This window comes from Monodon monoceros, unplaced genomic scaffold (genome assembly GCF_005190385.1).
Source record: "Monodon monoceros isolate NGI ecotype Baffin Bay Population unplaced genomic scaffold, NGI_Narwhal_1 Super_Scaffold_1, whole genome shotgun sequence".
Taxonomy (NCBI): domain Eukaryota; kingdom Metazoa; phylum Chordata; class Mammalia; order Artiodactyla; family Monodontidae; genus Monodon; species Monodon monoceros.
Genome location: NW_021703765.1, coordinates 55811084 through 55824327, shown reverse-complemented (window position 1 = coordinate 55824327; position 13244 = coordinate 55811084). Strand labels below are relative to the sequence as shown.

Below are 13244 nucleotides of genomic sequence, written 5' to 3'. Positions count from 1 at the left end.
TTTTCTATCATGTGTTTCAGTTGGCTGAGTAGCCTATCTGTCTTGAATATACAGGTAAAATAGATAACACAGGGCTTCAGGAAGATTTGTGATTCTATACCTGGTAAGTAATTATTCTCTTGTGCGTGCTGGCCAGACTGGAGGACATTTGTGTTTATTATTTTCCCAGGAGGTTAGATTTCAACATCATTAACTCCGTGTATTTCCTTTCGTTTTCCCGTTGTGCTTTGTTATTAGAAGGTCCTTGGCCATCTTCTCTGTTCCTTTCCCAGGGTCTGAGAGATGGAATCCTGATTGATTGGCGGTGGGGGAGGAGGAGGGGGAAACTCATGTGGCTGCGGGGTAACGGGAACATCAGTGGACGTGTGCTTGGTTCACCACATCTGTGGTAGCAGCTCTCACCACGGATGGTCAGCACAGGAGGACCTGCCCTAATAATTATCTGGCCCGTGGTTCTCCACCTGACTGGTCACCTGGGACCTCCAAGAGGATCCGGGCCCGCTCCTGGAGACTCACCAGGGAATCTGCATTTTCCAGAAGCTTCCAAGACGATTCTGATGATCAGCTGGATTGGGGACTCGCTGAGCCTGAGAGAACTGGTGCTCAGAGAGGTTAAGGGACCGCCTGAGGAGCAGCTAGTTAGCCGTATTGGTGCATCCAAAGTCACTTTTGTGTTTCTTCCCATTTCTGGTTGTTCATAAACTGTGTCTCTTTTTTTCAGGTAAAAATGAGTCTGTCACTTTATTCCCTTTAGGAAAATGTCATTGGCCCTCAATGCAGTGAGTGTCGAGCTGGCACCTTTGCTCTGGACAAGGCGGACCCTCGGGGGTGCACCCCATGCTTCTGCTTTGGGCTGTCACAGCTCTGCTCCGAGGCCGAGGGCTACGTGAGAATGCCGGTGGGTTACACACGCAGATAAATGTTCTGTTTGCAAGCCTCTACCCTTGGGAGTTGGGTGAGGGTGGGAAAGGCAGCCAAGTACTTACATTAAATTTTGCCCTTACTGCATCAGAAATTCTAGGAAGCTGATTTGGGTTAGTCCAGAGTCAGAGGTCTGCTTCTGCTGTCCAGGAAGTAAATGGAGCAGGAACCAGGGCGTCAGTGTCGTTCTGTGCTAATCTGCCTGCACCTTTAGTTGGAGTGAAGAGAAAACTGTCAGCAGTCTCCTTCATGTAATTGGACCTGGCCCAGTATAGGAAGAGTTTGACCCTAAATGCAGTGGTTTAAAGGCAGTTTCAGTTCATTTTAATCCAGGTGTTTAAATTGAAAAGAAAAGTCTTTCTTACTCCTGTTTTAATAATGAAGCTGTCTCGTCTGAAACAGTGGAAGAATCTGATGGTCAAAGGTGCGGCGTTAATTCACATTCTAAAGTGGCTTTGTCCTCCCCTCCGTGACTAGGTAATGCTGGGCTCAGATCAGCCTCTTCTGCGTGTGGTTTCTCAGAGTAACCTCAAGGGTACGACCGAGGGGGTGTATTACCAGGCCCCTGATGTCCTCCTGGATGCCGTGACCGTCAGGCGGCATGTCCACACAGAGCCGTTTTACTGGCGGCTGCCCGGGCAATTTCAGGGAGACCAGGTGAGACGTGCACCCAGCCTCCAGCCATCCACATTTCCTGGGTGCACTTTGAAATCACAGTGGCCTGGGTTGGCCTCTTGCTAACTGGAGTAGTTACTAATTTTCTCTTCTAAGTGGGGATGGAAAAGGTTAACACTTGTAAAAATCCCCCAGATGAATGGCTCTTTAAATTTCTCCATCAATTTTGAAAGTCCTTTAAAGTTCAAAACATATTCTTTTTCTTCTTAAAGCAGTCATTCGACAAACATTTATTGTTTTTACTAATAGAGGCTCAATGCAAACTTGGGTGCTATGGCCCGAGAGGGTCTTCTCAAGAAATGGGCACTCATTTGGGGGGGGGGGGGGGACAGAGACTTGAAGGCATCATATGCATCTTTGCTTATATAAATACAGTCTGTATGTGAATTCAGCCTGATTTTTAAAACTTGAAAATATGTGCTCTGATGGCTATACATAATTTTTAATTCAAAGGAGCTTGAAAGTAATTAGAATGACTGTTTTGTTACTTTGGAGCTTACCTTTGTTAGTATCATCAAGAGGAAACATTGGGAGGTGATGGCTGTGGCTGTGGCTTTGGTGATGGTGGTCCCATGGGTGTATACTTATCCCCAAACCCATCAACCTGTATACAGTACATAAGTACAGCTTTTTACAGCCGATTACACCTTCATGATGCGGTTTTTAAAACTTTTGGAGGATCGCTTACTTAGGAACGATAGCCTAGGTCAATTTAACGATCCATAATTAAGTAGAATTAGAAGGAAACTCATATCAGACAACGCATTCCACCCACATGATGTATTTTTAAGACACAAGATTTCTTTCAAATGGCAGCAGGCTTATGATAAAATAATTTTAAACCAGTGCTATGCCAGAGAAGTAAACAACACTGTACTCTTCGACAGCTCATGGCCTACGGCAGCAAACTACGGTACAGCGTGGCCTTCTACTCTTCCAGTGGGATCGGCACCTCCAACCTGGAGCCTCAGGTGCTCATCAAAGGAGGCCGGACCAGAAAGCAAGTCATCTATGTGGACGCGCCCGCCCCCAAGAATGGACTGAGACAAGAGCAGGAAGTGGGGATGAAAGAGGTGACCTAGCACTCTTTTAACGCAGGCCCCTCGGGCTGGGAACTCTGCTCTGCATGCAATGAAATCATGAAGCTGCTGTAATAAGAGAGTGAAGAAGAAGGCTGTGGGTCAAAATTCCAGTGGGTTTAGCAGAACTTCTACAGAGATTCAAATTTCACATTCTCAAGAAATGTATATTAGGCTTATGTTAATTTAGTGCAAATTGCATCTTAAATCCTTTATCGTGGTACACGAGTCTCAACCTGTTTGGATATGATGGTCTGGAGTCTTTGCCTGCCCTTGAATTTGGAAAGTGTGGATTCCTTCCTCCAGCGGATGTTTAGTGACTGCCTGGCTAGCGCTGCCAGAGGTGATGTGAGGCCATTGATAAATGAGATGGTGCGGCTGCCACCCCTGGGAGGTGACACAAGAGCTTCCTCACTTAAACTCAGTGTCACTTAGAACTGGGCTCACTGCTGGCGAAATTTCTAAAGGAATTAAGTTCATATGCCTCTGAGGATCTGTACCCTGAATTTAATTGAATGTGCTTCTCATCCACAGAATTTTTGGAAGTACTTTAACTCTGTTTCTGAAGAACCTGTCACACGCTCAGATTTTATGTCTGTTCTTAGCAACATTGAGTACATCCTCATCAAAGCATCTTATGGCCAAGGATTACAGCAAAGCAGGTACTTGGAAACTTCTAGAAGTTTCCAAATATTTTCCTTATTTGAAAGCAAACTGAAGGGATTTGATTCACTTTACCCCCTTTACCTCCTATCTTTAATATCATATATATTTCTGTCCCTCACCCAAACCTTATTAAATGTTAATATTATTATGAAATATGTGAAAAGTGACATAGATTATCCATCTCCTGTATTAATGTGGATATAACATGTAAGTACATAATGGTGATATCTTCTATGTAAACAACAAAACAGTTCTGCTATTTTCTGCCCTTAAACTGCAATGCCCATTTCTCTGTCACAAGGCATCAAGAATGCTGTCCCCTGCTCATGTAGTACTACTCCCATAAAGAAAGCCACTAGGTTATGGCCAAGCGAGTACTTCAGATTCTTTCAGGTGTGCTTTCTCTAACATTATATTGAAGTTCTAAACTTTTGGCTGTGGACCTTCCCTGTATAATGACTAGTGTGCTTTTAGTGTGTTTTTACCCATTTCCTTTACAGCTGTGAGTAGGAACTACTCTCAAACTGGCAGGAAAGCTCTGGTTTCATATATGTGCCAACATTCTTCAGTAATGTGCTGTTTCAAGAAAGTGTCTTTTTAAATATTAGTGTCTCCTCTCACGTTTCTTAACCCAACGGTTTCACAGAATCTCAAATATTTCTATGGAGGTTGGCAGAAAGGCTGAAGAGTCGCACTCCAGGAGGGAGGTGGCATCCCTTTTAGAGAAGTGTCTCTGTCCTCCTGGCACAGCTGGATTCTCATGTCAGGTAGGGAGACTGTGGTTAAAATCCGTTTCCTGGTTTGGGGTTGAAATATACTTGTTACAGCAGCTCCGAGTGATGAAGAGAACTGTGTGTCTCTATTATGTCATTTTTGCCTTTTAAAAATTACTTGTGGTAGAATAGGCATAAACATAAACTTCACCATCTTGACCATTTCTAAGGTGTGTACAGCTCAATAGTCTTAAGTACACTCACACTGCTGTACAACCAATCTCCAGAATTCTTCATCTGGTAAAACTGAAACTCTGTACCCAGTAAACCCTAAACCCCCTAGGCCCTCCCCCAGTCTCAACCCTTCTACTTTCTATCTCTGTGAATCTACTACTGTAGGTCCCTCATGTAAGTGGAATCATGCAGTATTTGTCTTCTTGTGACTGGCTTATTTCACTTAGCATGATGCCCTAAAGATGGATCCATGTTGTAGCATGTGTCAGAATTTGCTTCCTTCTTTTTTTAAAAATATTTATTTATTTATTTTTGGCTGCATTGGGTCTTTGTTGCTGTGCGGGCTTTCTCTAGCTGTGGCGAGCGGGGGCTACTCTTCGTTGCGGTGCGCGGGCTTCTCATTGTGGTGGCTTCTCTTGTTGTGGAGCATGGGCTCTAGGCACGCGGGCTTCAGTAGTTGTGGCACACGGCTCTAGAGCTCAGCCTCAGTAGCTGTGGCGCACGGGCTTAGTTGCTCAGTGGCATGTGGGATCTTCCGGACCAGGGTTCAAACCCCATGTCCCCTGCATCAGCAGGTGGATTCTTAACCACTGCGCCACCAGGGAAGTTCCTTGCTTCCTTCTTAAAGCTGAATAATAGTCCATTGGATGGATGGACCACATTGTGTTTATCCATCCATTCATCAGTGGACACATGGGTTGCTGTCACCTTTGGCTATTGTGAATAATGCTGCTACAAACATGGGTGTACCAGTATCTCTCCAAGATCCTGCTTTCAGTTTTTGGGGTTTATACCCAGAAGTAGAATTGCTGGATCATGCGGTAACTCTGTTTTTAACTTTTTGATGAACCACCATACTGCTCCACAGTGCCACACCTTTCTAATTCCCACCAGCAAAGCACAAGGCTTCCAGTCTATCCATACCTTTGCCAACATGTTATCTTCTGGGGGTTTTTTGTTTGGGGTTTTTTTTTTTGATACTAGCCATCCTAATGCGTGTGAGCTGGTATTTGATTTGCGTGTCCATGATGATTAGTGTTAATGAGCATCTTTTCATGTGCTTGTTTAGTCATTTGTGTTTCTTTTTTGGAGAGGTGTGTATTCAAGTCCTTTGCGCATTTGTTAATCAGGTTTCTTGTTCATTTCCTTTGCTTTTGCATTCCCTCAGGACTGCGCACCTGGTTACCACAGAGGGAAGCTTCCAGAAGGTGATGGCAGGAGACCACGCGCTCTGCTGGCTCCCTGTGTGCCTTGCAATTGCAACAAACACAGTAACACCTGTGACCCTGAAACGGGGAAGTGTCTGGTACGCTGGTTTGTTTGGGTACTTGCCTGACGCTTAGAATTAGAGCAGGCCCTGAGCATCTACATTTCCAGTTCGAGGTCATACAAGCTTCTTGATTTAGAGAGAGTTTAAATTTAGCTAAATGTAAGATATACATATATTTCCTTTAGAAAGGTCTAGCTAAGTGGTCTGATAATGTTGGTGGAAATTCTCTTATAAATTTTACTTCCTTGAATCTGTTTATGGACATCAATTTGGGAATTAGTCAAGTGTCTCTTGTTTTTTTTTTTTTTTTTTTTTTGCGGTACGCGGGCCTCTCACTGCTGTGGCCTCTCCCATTGCGGAGCACAGGCTCTGGAAGAGCAGGCTCAGCGGCCATGGCTCACAGGCCCAGCCGCTCCGCAGCATGTGGGATCTTCCCGGACCAGGACACGAACCCACGTCCCCTGCATCGACAGGCGGACTCCCAACCACTGTGCCACCAGGGAAGCCCGTCTCTTGTTTTTACTTGCAGTACTGGTGGTTGTAGTCAAAGTACGTGAGAACTTTCTGTCATAGAATTTGAAGGGTCACCTGGAGGTTTCAAAACGAGTTAATGTCAAAGTTGAAAATGTGTTTCTCTGTGTAAAGTGATGCCCTTTCCTTGCATTTGTTAAAAACTGCATGTTGTCCTAGAGGTCTTAGTGTGCATTTGTTTCCTGGCCACCTACCCCTAGGCCGTCAGGGACACGAGGAGAGTTCTGACCACTGCAAAGGACCAAGTGACCCAGACAGAAGTCTTGTGTTCCTGAGGACAAACTCTTGCATCCAGGCTTTTCCTTAAGCCGACGAGACCTTATTGATAACATAGAATAACCCGATATTCTTTCTCTACTCGTGAAACCTCATTCTTTCTGATAACTCATGTGGGAACATTGGTTCCTTGTCTAAATTGTGCCAAGACTAACCTGCTTCAGGTAAAATAACTCACTGAAGGAAAATGAGCTCCCCACCAAGAAAGACACACCAAAGCCTTAGAGATCTTGGCTGTGGCCCAAACACAGGAACCAGGGTTCCCACACCAGATCCATCTTCTCCTGTTTGGAAGCATCTTTCATATGTGGAATTTAAAGGCAATCTCCACTGGGAAAACTGTTAAACCATAGCAGTGCCCAGGTGAATTTAGAAGCTGAAGCACTGCATGGTTCTCCTCAGTTAAAAAGATGTGTGTTCACCTTGGCTGACTTCATTATATATCTGGAATTAAAGAATTATTCCAGTCATTCAAGGTAAAATGAACTTAATGAAGATGCAGATAGCTGCAACACTGTTAAAAAATTTATTCATTCTAATTAACTCACGCTCCGGGCAGAAGTAAAGTCCTAATACAGAAAATGAGAAAATCTCATTTAAGAATTTAAGGAGAATTGATTTCAGGCAACTTCAGGTGAGATGTAATTAGCTAAGAAGGTCCCTTGGCCAATCACGGGGACAAAAGTCACACGGATAGTTTGAGAAGTTAATTGGTTCTTTCATGCTGCATCTTTCCTTGGTGCAGCTAAGCACTTTGACAAGATTAGGTACCCCTAGGACATTAAATGATTCCCCTACCTTTCCTGACCTACCAGAATAAAGTTCTCAGGTCAGCAGCTGACCTGTCAGTTTATACTCAGGAAAGAACACAGCCCACTTAACCCACCGTCGATTTCTTGAATCATCTATCCGTTCACTTCTGCCCTCTCAACCCTCCAGTGTGATCACTGAACCCCAACTATGCACAAATCAGTGTGCTTCACATCGCTGTTTGGGTCCCTATACATTTTAGATCCATATTTTAAGGCTCTGGAAGCTGGCCGCACTGGGTATATTTTCTATAAGAAGAATGTATCAGTAATTTCTAGGTTGTGTCGGATGAATGCAATCTTATAATGAACGAAGGCCACAGAGCTGCCAACGTGTCCAGGATTTTAAAAATACGAAGAAAAATGCTCACCCTTCCTTGAGAATAAAAGAAAGTCAACTGATACGAAACGTGGTAGTGCTGGGCTATTGCCAGATGAGAATGAGTTCTAACAGTTTCCCATTGTTTTCCTCTCCTTTCGAAACATGGGGCCCCAGAACTGCAGCCACAACACCGCCGGAGACCACTGCGATGTGTGTGCCCCCGGCTACTACGGGCAGGTGACCGGCTCGGCCAGCGACTGCTCTCTCTGCACCTGTCCTCACGGCCTCCCTGCCAGGTGAGCCGTGCAGGTGCGCTGGCACGCCCGCACCACCCACTGCTGAAGGCGGGCTGCTTGCACTCTGAGCTTCACTCTCCAGGGTCTCTGCGCGACCTGTCTTAATGAATACCCTGTGTTTGTCGAGAAGGGCGAGCTTTAAGAAAAAGTGTTCATTCTTCCAGCATTTGAGGAGAATCTTTTCAAAAAGCAAAGTATCTGTGTGTTAGTTTTGAGTGTTAGAATGGAACCCATTAAAGAAAGGACTTTCAGGTTTTGTTTTTTTGAAGACTAATTTTAGCCTCCAGCCTGTGGAACCGGTGTGCCTAGAGATGAATTGTTATTAGTTTTATGAATAATGATACGAAGAATTCAGTTCCTGTTCAATGCAAGGGAATGGGGTTAGAATTTATACATGCTGATGTCTGATGAAGTGCAGAAATGCTTCATGGTAAGGAAATTGGGGCCAGGTTCTACCTCGTACTCCTGATGCTTGTATAGAGTTATCTGAACACATAAAAGAAACGAGATTTTAGGCGGGAATTGGAATATCCGTGGGTCCTCTTGGGTTGCAACAAAAACTGTAATTCATAAATAACATTTCATTATTGCTTAGAATATTTGACAAGGCATTGAACATGTATAGATCAAATACCAACTTTTGGTATACTAAAATGAAGTTTTCCTTTTAATATTTGTTCTAATCTTCTGTCTTTTATTGTCTCCAAGTAAGTGTTGCTTGACAGCGAATACCTAATGAGAGGCACTGTGTAAACTTCTCTTGTAAACTATCAAGCATCCTAAAATTTATTGCTACTGCTATTTTTTGTATAAAACCTGTATATAAAGTTTGAATCATCAATTTCACTCATGTAATCTAAGCTATATGAATACTTGCATATGTGTATAAAGATGGGCATTGCTTGTACTCACAAGAAATTGGAGGAGGGCACTAAAATATCTACCTACACGGGACTGATTAAATACCTAGAGTGTATTGTGGTACGTACCTAGAGTGAAATATTGTACCAACACTGAGAAAAGAATAAGGCATTATCTGTATGTACAGAATTGGAGGAATGGCCAATGGAATTATGAAACTGAACATACGGTGTGATGCCATTTTGGAAAACATTCATATCCGTATGTATGTCCATGTCCACAGCTCCATAGCTGTACATGCCCAGAGAAATGTCTGGACGGGTGTTTTACACTTCTACTTTGCACAGTTCTATACTGTTTGTGTATTTTGCTTCTTCAGTTACAGAAAGTCCACACCATCCCCACAGCACACCCCCTACACACACACACACACACACACACACACACACTAATAGTACACTGTTAGGAAGAGATGGTGAGAGTGTGAACGTTCCGTGTGTGCTGTGCGTCTGAGAGGCCCCGAAAGACGTGCTTTGTTTTCTGCATATTTTGTGTTTTCACTGAAGTCTGTCCCTTTAGTGTTTAAGGAGGGAAAAAAGTCAGAAGTGAAGCAGGGCTCATAGCAGCCCTGTAACTCATGCTGGGAACTTCTCTTACCGGCCAGATACCCCAGCTGTTTTTTTAGTGGTTTGCAGGTACCCAGCTGAGCCTCTAGTTGGTGATTTAAAATGTGGAGGCAGAGGCTATTGAGAAAAAGGAACACGCCAGAAGCTGAAGTCCCCGAGTGAGGGGTCAGAATCTGAGTGGATCATCCAGTTTTTGGTGCTCTGTCCTTTTGCTGCTGTAGCCCATCGCCCGACTCCCCACCTTTAGGTCCAGTTACCCTGAGATCCCGCCCTCACTCTGCTTCTTTCCCCTGCTTTTCCCTCTTGCCTTTCACTGCAGCCAGGTGTATCCCCAGCGCTGGTCCAGCTCCCTTCTCCCTGCTGTTCCGCACGTTTGCTCACGTGCAGCTCTCTCCAGCCACCTTTTCATCTAATAAGTCAGATAATTCATGTACATCTCAGAACAAGCCCCTTTTCACCTGGGAAGCTTTCTTGTTTGGTGACTAATTAGTTGTCTTCTGTAAATCGGGCTGCATCCCCTCAGCACTCACATGGTTGTCACTGGACAGGCATCTGTGAGTATCTTCTAGATACAAGAGATGCAACCGCTTGTATCGATTACGTGTTTATTTTCCTTTTTTTTGCCCCAAAGAGTATAAGCTCTAAAAAACTTGTCCAATGTGATCAGTTGTTTTTTAGGACAGTATCATGTACCCTAAGAGTAATGAATAAGTACCCTAAGAAAGATTTGAAGTTGTGTATCTGAAAACTCAAAAAAAATTCTTTTCTTCCAGTTTTAGTCCCACTTGTGTCTTGGAAGGTGATCACGATTTCCGCTGTGATGCCTGTTTTCCGGGCTACGAAGGACAATATTGTGAAAGGTATGTCACCTGCCCCTTTTATACACATAGGACATGTTTATGAAAGCGATCGGGAGCCCTTATCAATTTGGATGTGCGCGATTGATAATGCAAAACGAAACCCCCCGGGCATCAAAATAGGTAGATGCACTTCCTTGTGACCATCTCATCCTCCGTTCGGGAAATACAATGCAGAATACGGTGAGTGGCCTGTGTTCTCTGCACTTCATGGGGCAGAAGTGATTACTGTCCTTGGGTGCTGACCCTCCTGTCTGTCCTGCGTGTCTCCTTCTGTAGGTGCTCCTCGGGCTACCATGGGAACCCTCAGACGCCGGGCGGCACCTGCCAGAGGTGTGACTGCAGCCCGCATGGCTCTGTCCACAGTGACTGTGACCGCGGGTCCGGGCAGTGCGTCTGCAGGCCGGGGGCCACGGGGCTCCGCTGTGAGGACTGTGAACCAAGGCACATTCTGGTGGAGAGCGACTGTGTGTGTGGGTATCACTCCTCTCAAGGATGAAAGGTGGTTTCTCCTCTCAGATGGTTTCCTGGTACGGCGCCCAGTGGCATTGGCAGGATAGAGAAAGCCCTACTTTATTTTAACTAATCATAGATTCCTTTGCGTCTGCCAAACTGAACTTTGTGAAGTGCGTTTGGAGCCGAGGAGAAGGTTCTAGGATAACAGCATTTATCTCTCCATCACTATTAGCAGCACAGCAATGCCAGCTTCATGGTTCAGCTGGTTACTGTCCCCTCTAGTGGAGCCAAGGGTCAGTCAGAGCAGAGAGGACACCTCTGTGGCTGCTCATTTGTGTCACCAGATTTCACGTGTGGCCTCAGCTCTTGGCTGTTGTGGAATTTTTTTTCGCCAGTTCTGATTTATTTGAATAGCAAGTACATGAGGTAGTGACCTTGGGATGTCTCCTCAGTGGTTCGCGGGGAAGGTAGGGAAGAAGCAAGGTCAGGATCATGGCAGTCCAGAGCTCTTTTGCTTTTCTTTGTGTGTTTGTCATTAGCAAGATACATCCGTTACTTTCTCCACTCCCCTTCGTTTGTACTTGCTGAAGGTGTCTGCAAACTATCTGAGGAAATCACAGGCCAGGCCCTGACAGAACTTGCACTTGGAATTCATGGCCGTTGGTCCAAGTCAAAGATGGGCAAACGTGCTGTAAAGGTTGGAGCAGCGTTTCTGTGTGGCCCTGGGGAGTCACTAATGTGACCTGCGTCTGGGCGTCGTCATCTGAGAACAGGGGCTTGGGACCTGCTTACTTCCCAAGGCACAGTTGGCATGAGGATGAGATGGGATGAGTCCTCGGAAGCACTGTAGATGTTGTTATTACAGGATGCCGTGCGCACACACGGGAAAACGTGCCGGCCGCTTTGCTTTAACTTGAACTTCCTCTACCCTGTAGCCTGTGACGATGAATGTGGAGGCGTGCTGCTGAATGACATGGACCATGTGGGTGATGCCATCGTCTCTGTGAACCTCTCCGGCATCATCCCTGTCCCGTATGGGATTTTGTCAAACCTGGAAAATACAACGAAATATCTCCGGGTAGGTACTAGGAATAGAGAGATGGATAAAAACATGTATCATGGGGAGGTGAAGACTTGGCCTGACAGTAGGGGTCATTTTCTCTGTCCATGCTCCGCATAGGTGCAGGAGCCTCAGTCCCAGTGTCCAGCGCTGGTAGGCACCAGGCCTTCTTCCCCTGAACCTGACCGGGGACTGCATCATCCACATGATAACTCGTTTCACTGTGGGACAGCTCTAATTGGTCAAGAATTGATCCATAGATGCCTCCTTGTAGATTCTTCCTCTGTGTTCCTCTTTCTCCTGCCTTTTGGAATAAGAGAAAGTCCACTCACCCCTGTTTATAACAGGTCTTTGGATAGTTGAAAATAGCTGACCTAATACAAACACAGAAAAGGAATCAGGATGGCATCTTCTTTAATGTGCTGAATGAAGATGAACTATTTTCTGTCAGTGTATTATTCTTAACTGGAGTTGCAGGGCACAAAAGTTCCTCCTCCCTGGACGACTATATGAAAATCTCTGAGGGTAAATCATAGTTTTATGTTTAGTTAAAATCTGTGTTTTGATCTGGGTCCAAAAGAAGGTGGGAAGGTAAGAAATTGACTTACTAGACAGCATTTTTTCATTCTAATTGGGAAAACGTGATTCTTAATTTGGCTTAAAGCCTATGCATTAGAATTTGAGATATTTAATTCGCTGTGCTATGCAGTAATGCGTGTGTGTGTGCGTGCGCGCACAGTGGAATCCAGCTGCGTCAGTGATCCACTCTTGTTAATCCCGGTCTTTTCTCTTTAGATATGATGGAGTTAAGAAAGGTTAGGAAACTCTAAGAGATGTTTCTATTGTTCCTCAAATAGAACGAAATGTTTTGAAAGATAAGAAAAAAAAGGAAGGAAAGAAATGTTTAAGTTTCTTTTCCACTCACTATAGACACAGTCAGTAAGTACTACTCTGTCAGTTTGGGCTCCAGCAGTACAACTCTATTTCTTTTTACCACGTGAGATAAACACTTGATTTCAACTTTAACTCTTTTTGAGTGATCTTCCCTCATTTAAACCACCTTGTTAATTCCCTTAAATGACTTTTTATGTTTATGTAAAGTTCTCAGGAGTTTAAAGTTGTGAACCCTTCACTTTTTCTTGTTTTCACTGTTGACCTACCCTGCGACTTGGGCAAGTTGATAACTGTCTTGACCGTAAACAATAATCTAGCCCCTTCAAGTGTTGTTATAAGGTTTGAATAGTCATACAAGTAAAGAAATTAGAAGAGTGTTGGCATAAATTAAGCACCTAGTTGTTAGTAATTATAAAGGCTTTTCTTTACTTAATACTTTTGTATTTTAGCTTAGTAAGCGTTTTTTGAGGTGTTAGCAGTTATAGTTAAAATTTATGTGACTCTCCTGTTAAGTTCGGCCCAACTCACCCAGGAATTGCAGCAGTTCAGTTCTGCATAGCCCACCAGACTTTAAATTCATACCTACATAGGAAGTTCAGTGCAAAAGATGGCAGTATGGAACCATGTTGCTGCAGTCAAAACTTCAGTGAATGTGATTCATTTTATTTTTTAGTGCAATTTCAAGGAAAGGAGAATTT

The 13244-nt window shown here is 44.4% G+C and overlaps 1 protein-coding gene across 1 annotated transcript in view; it reads left to right on the top strand.

Annotated features, from left to right (window-relative positions):
* The window catches only part of LAMA1 (laminin subunit alpha 1), a 160176-nt gene that overhangs the window by 93189 nt on the left and 53743 nt on the right, over positions 1-13244 (top strand). The window contains exons 24-33 of the mRNA XM_029222204.1: positions 755-898; positions 1399-1578; positions 2484-2669; positions 3210-3337; positions 3988-4108; positions 5457-5594; positions 7671-7792; positions 10053-10139; positions 10416-10609; positions 11528-11670. Coding sequence (XP_029078037.1) covers positions 755-898; positions 1399-1578; positions 2484-2669; positions 3210-3337; positions 3988-4108; positions 5457-5594; positions 7671-7792; positions 10053-10139; positions 10416-10609; positions 11528-11670 — 1443 coding nt within the window. The remainder of the gene's footprint in view (positions 1-754; positions 899-1398; positions 1579-2483; positions 2670-3209; positions 3338-3987; positions 4109-5456; positions 5595-7670; positions 7793-10052; positions 10140-10415; positions 10610-11527; positions 11671-13244) is intronic.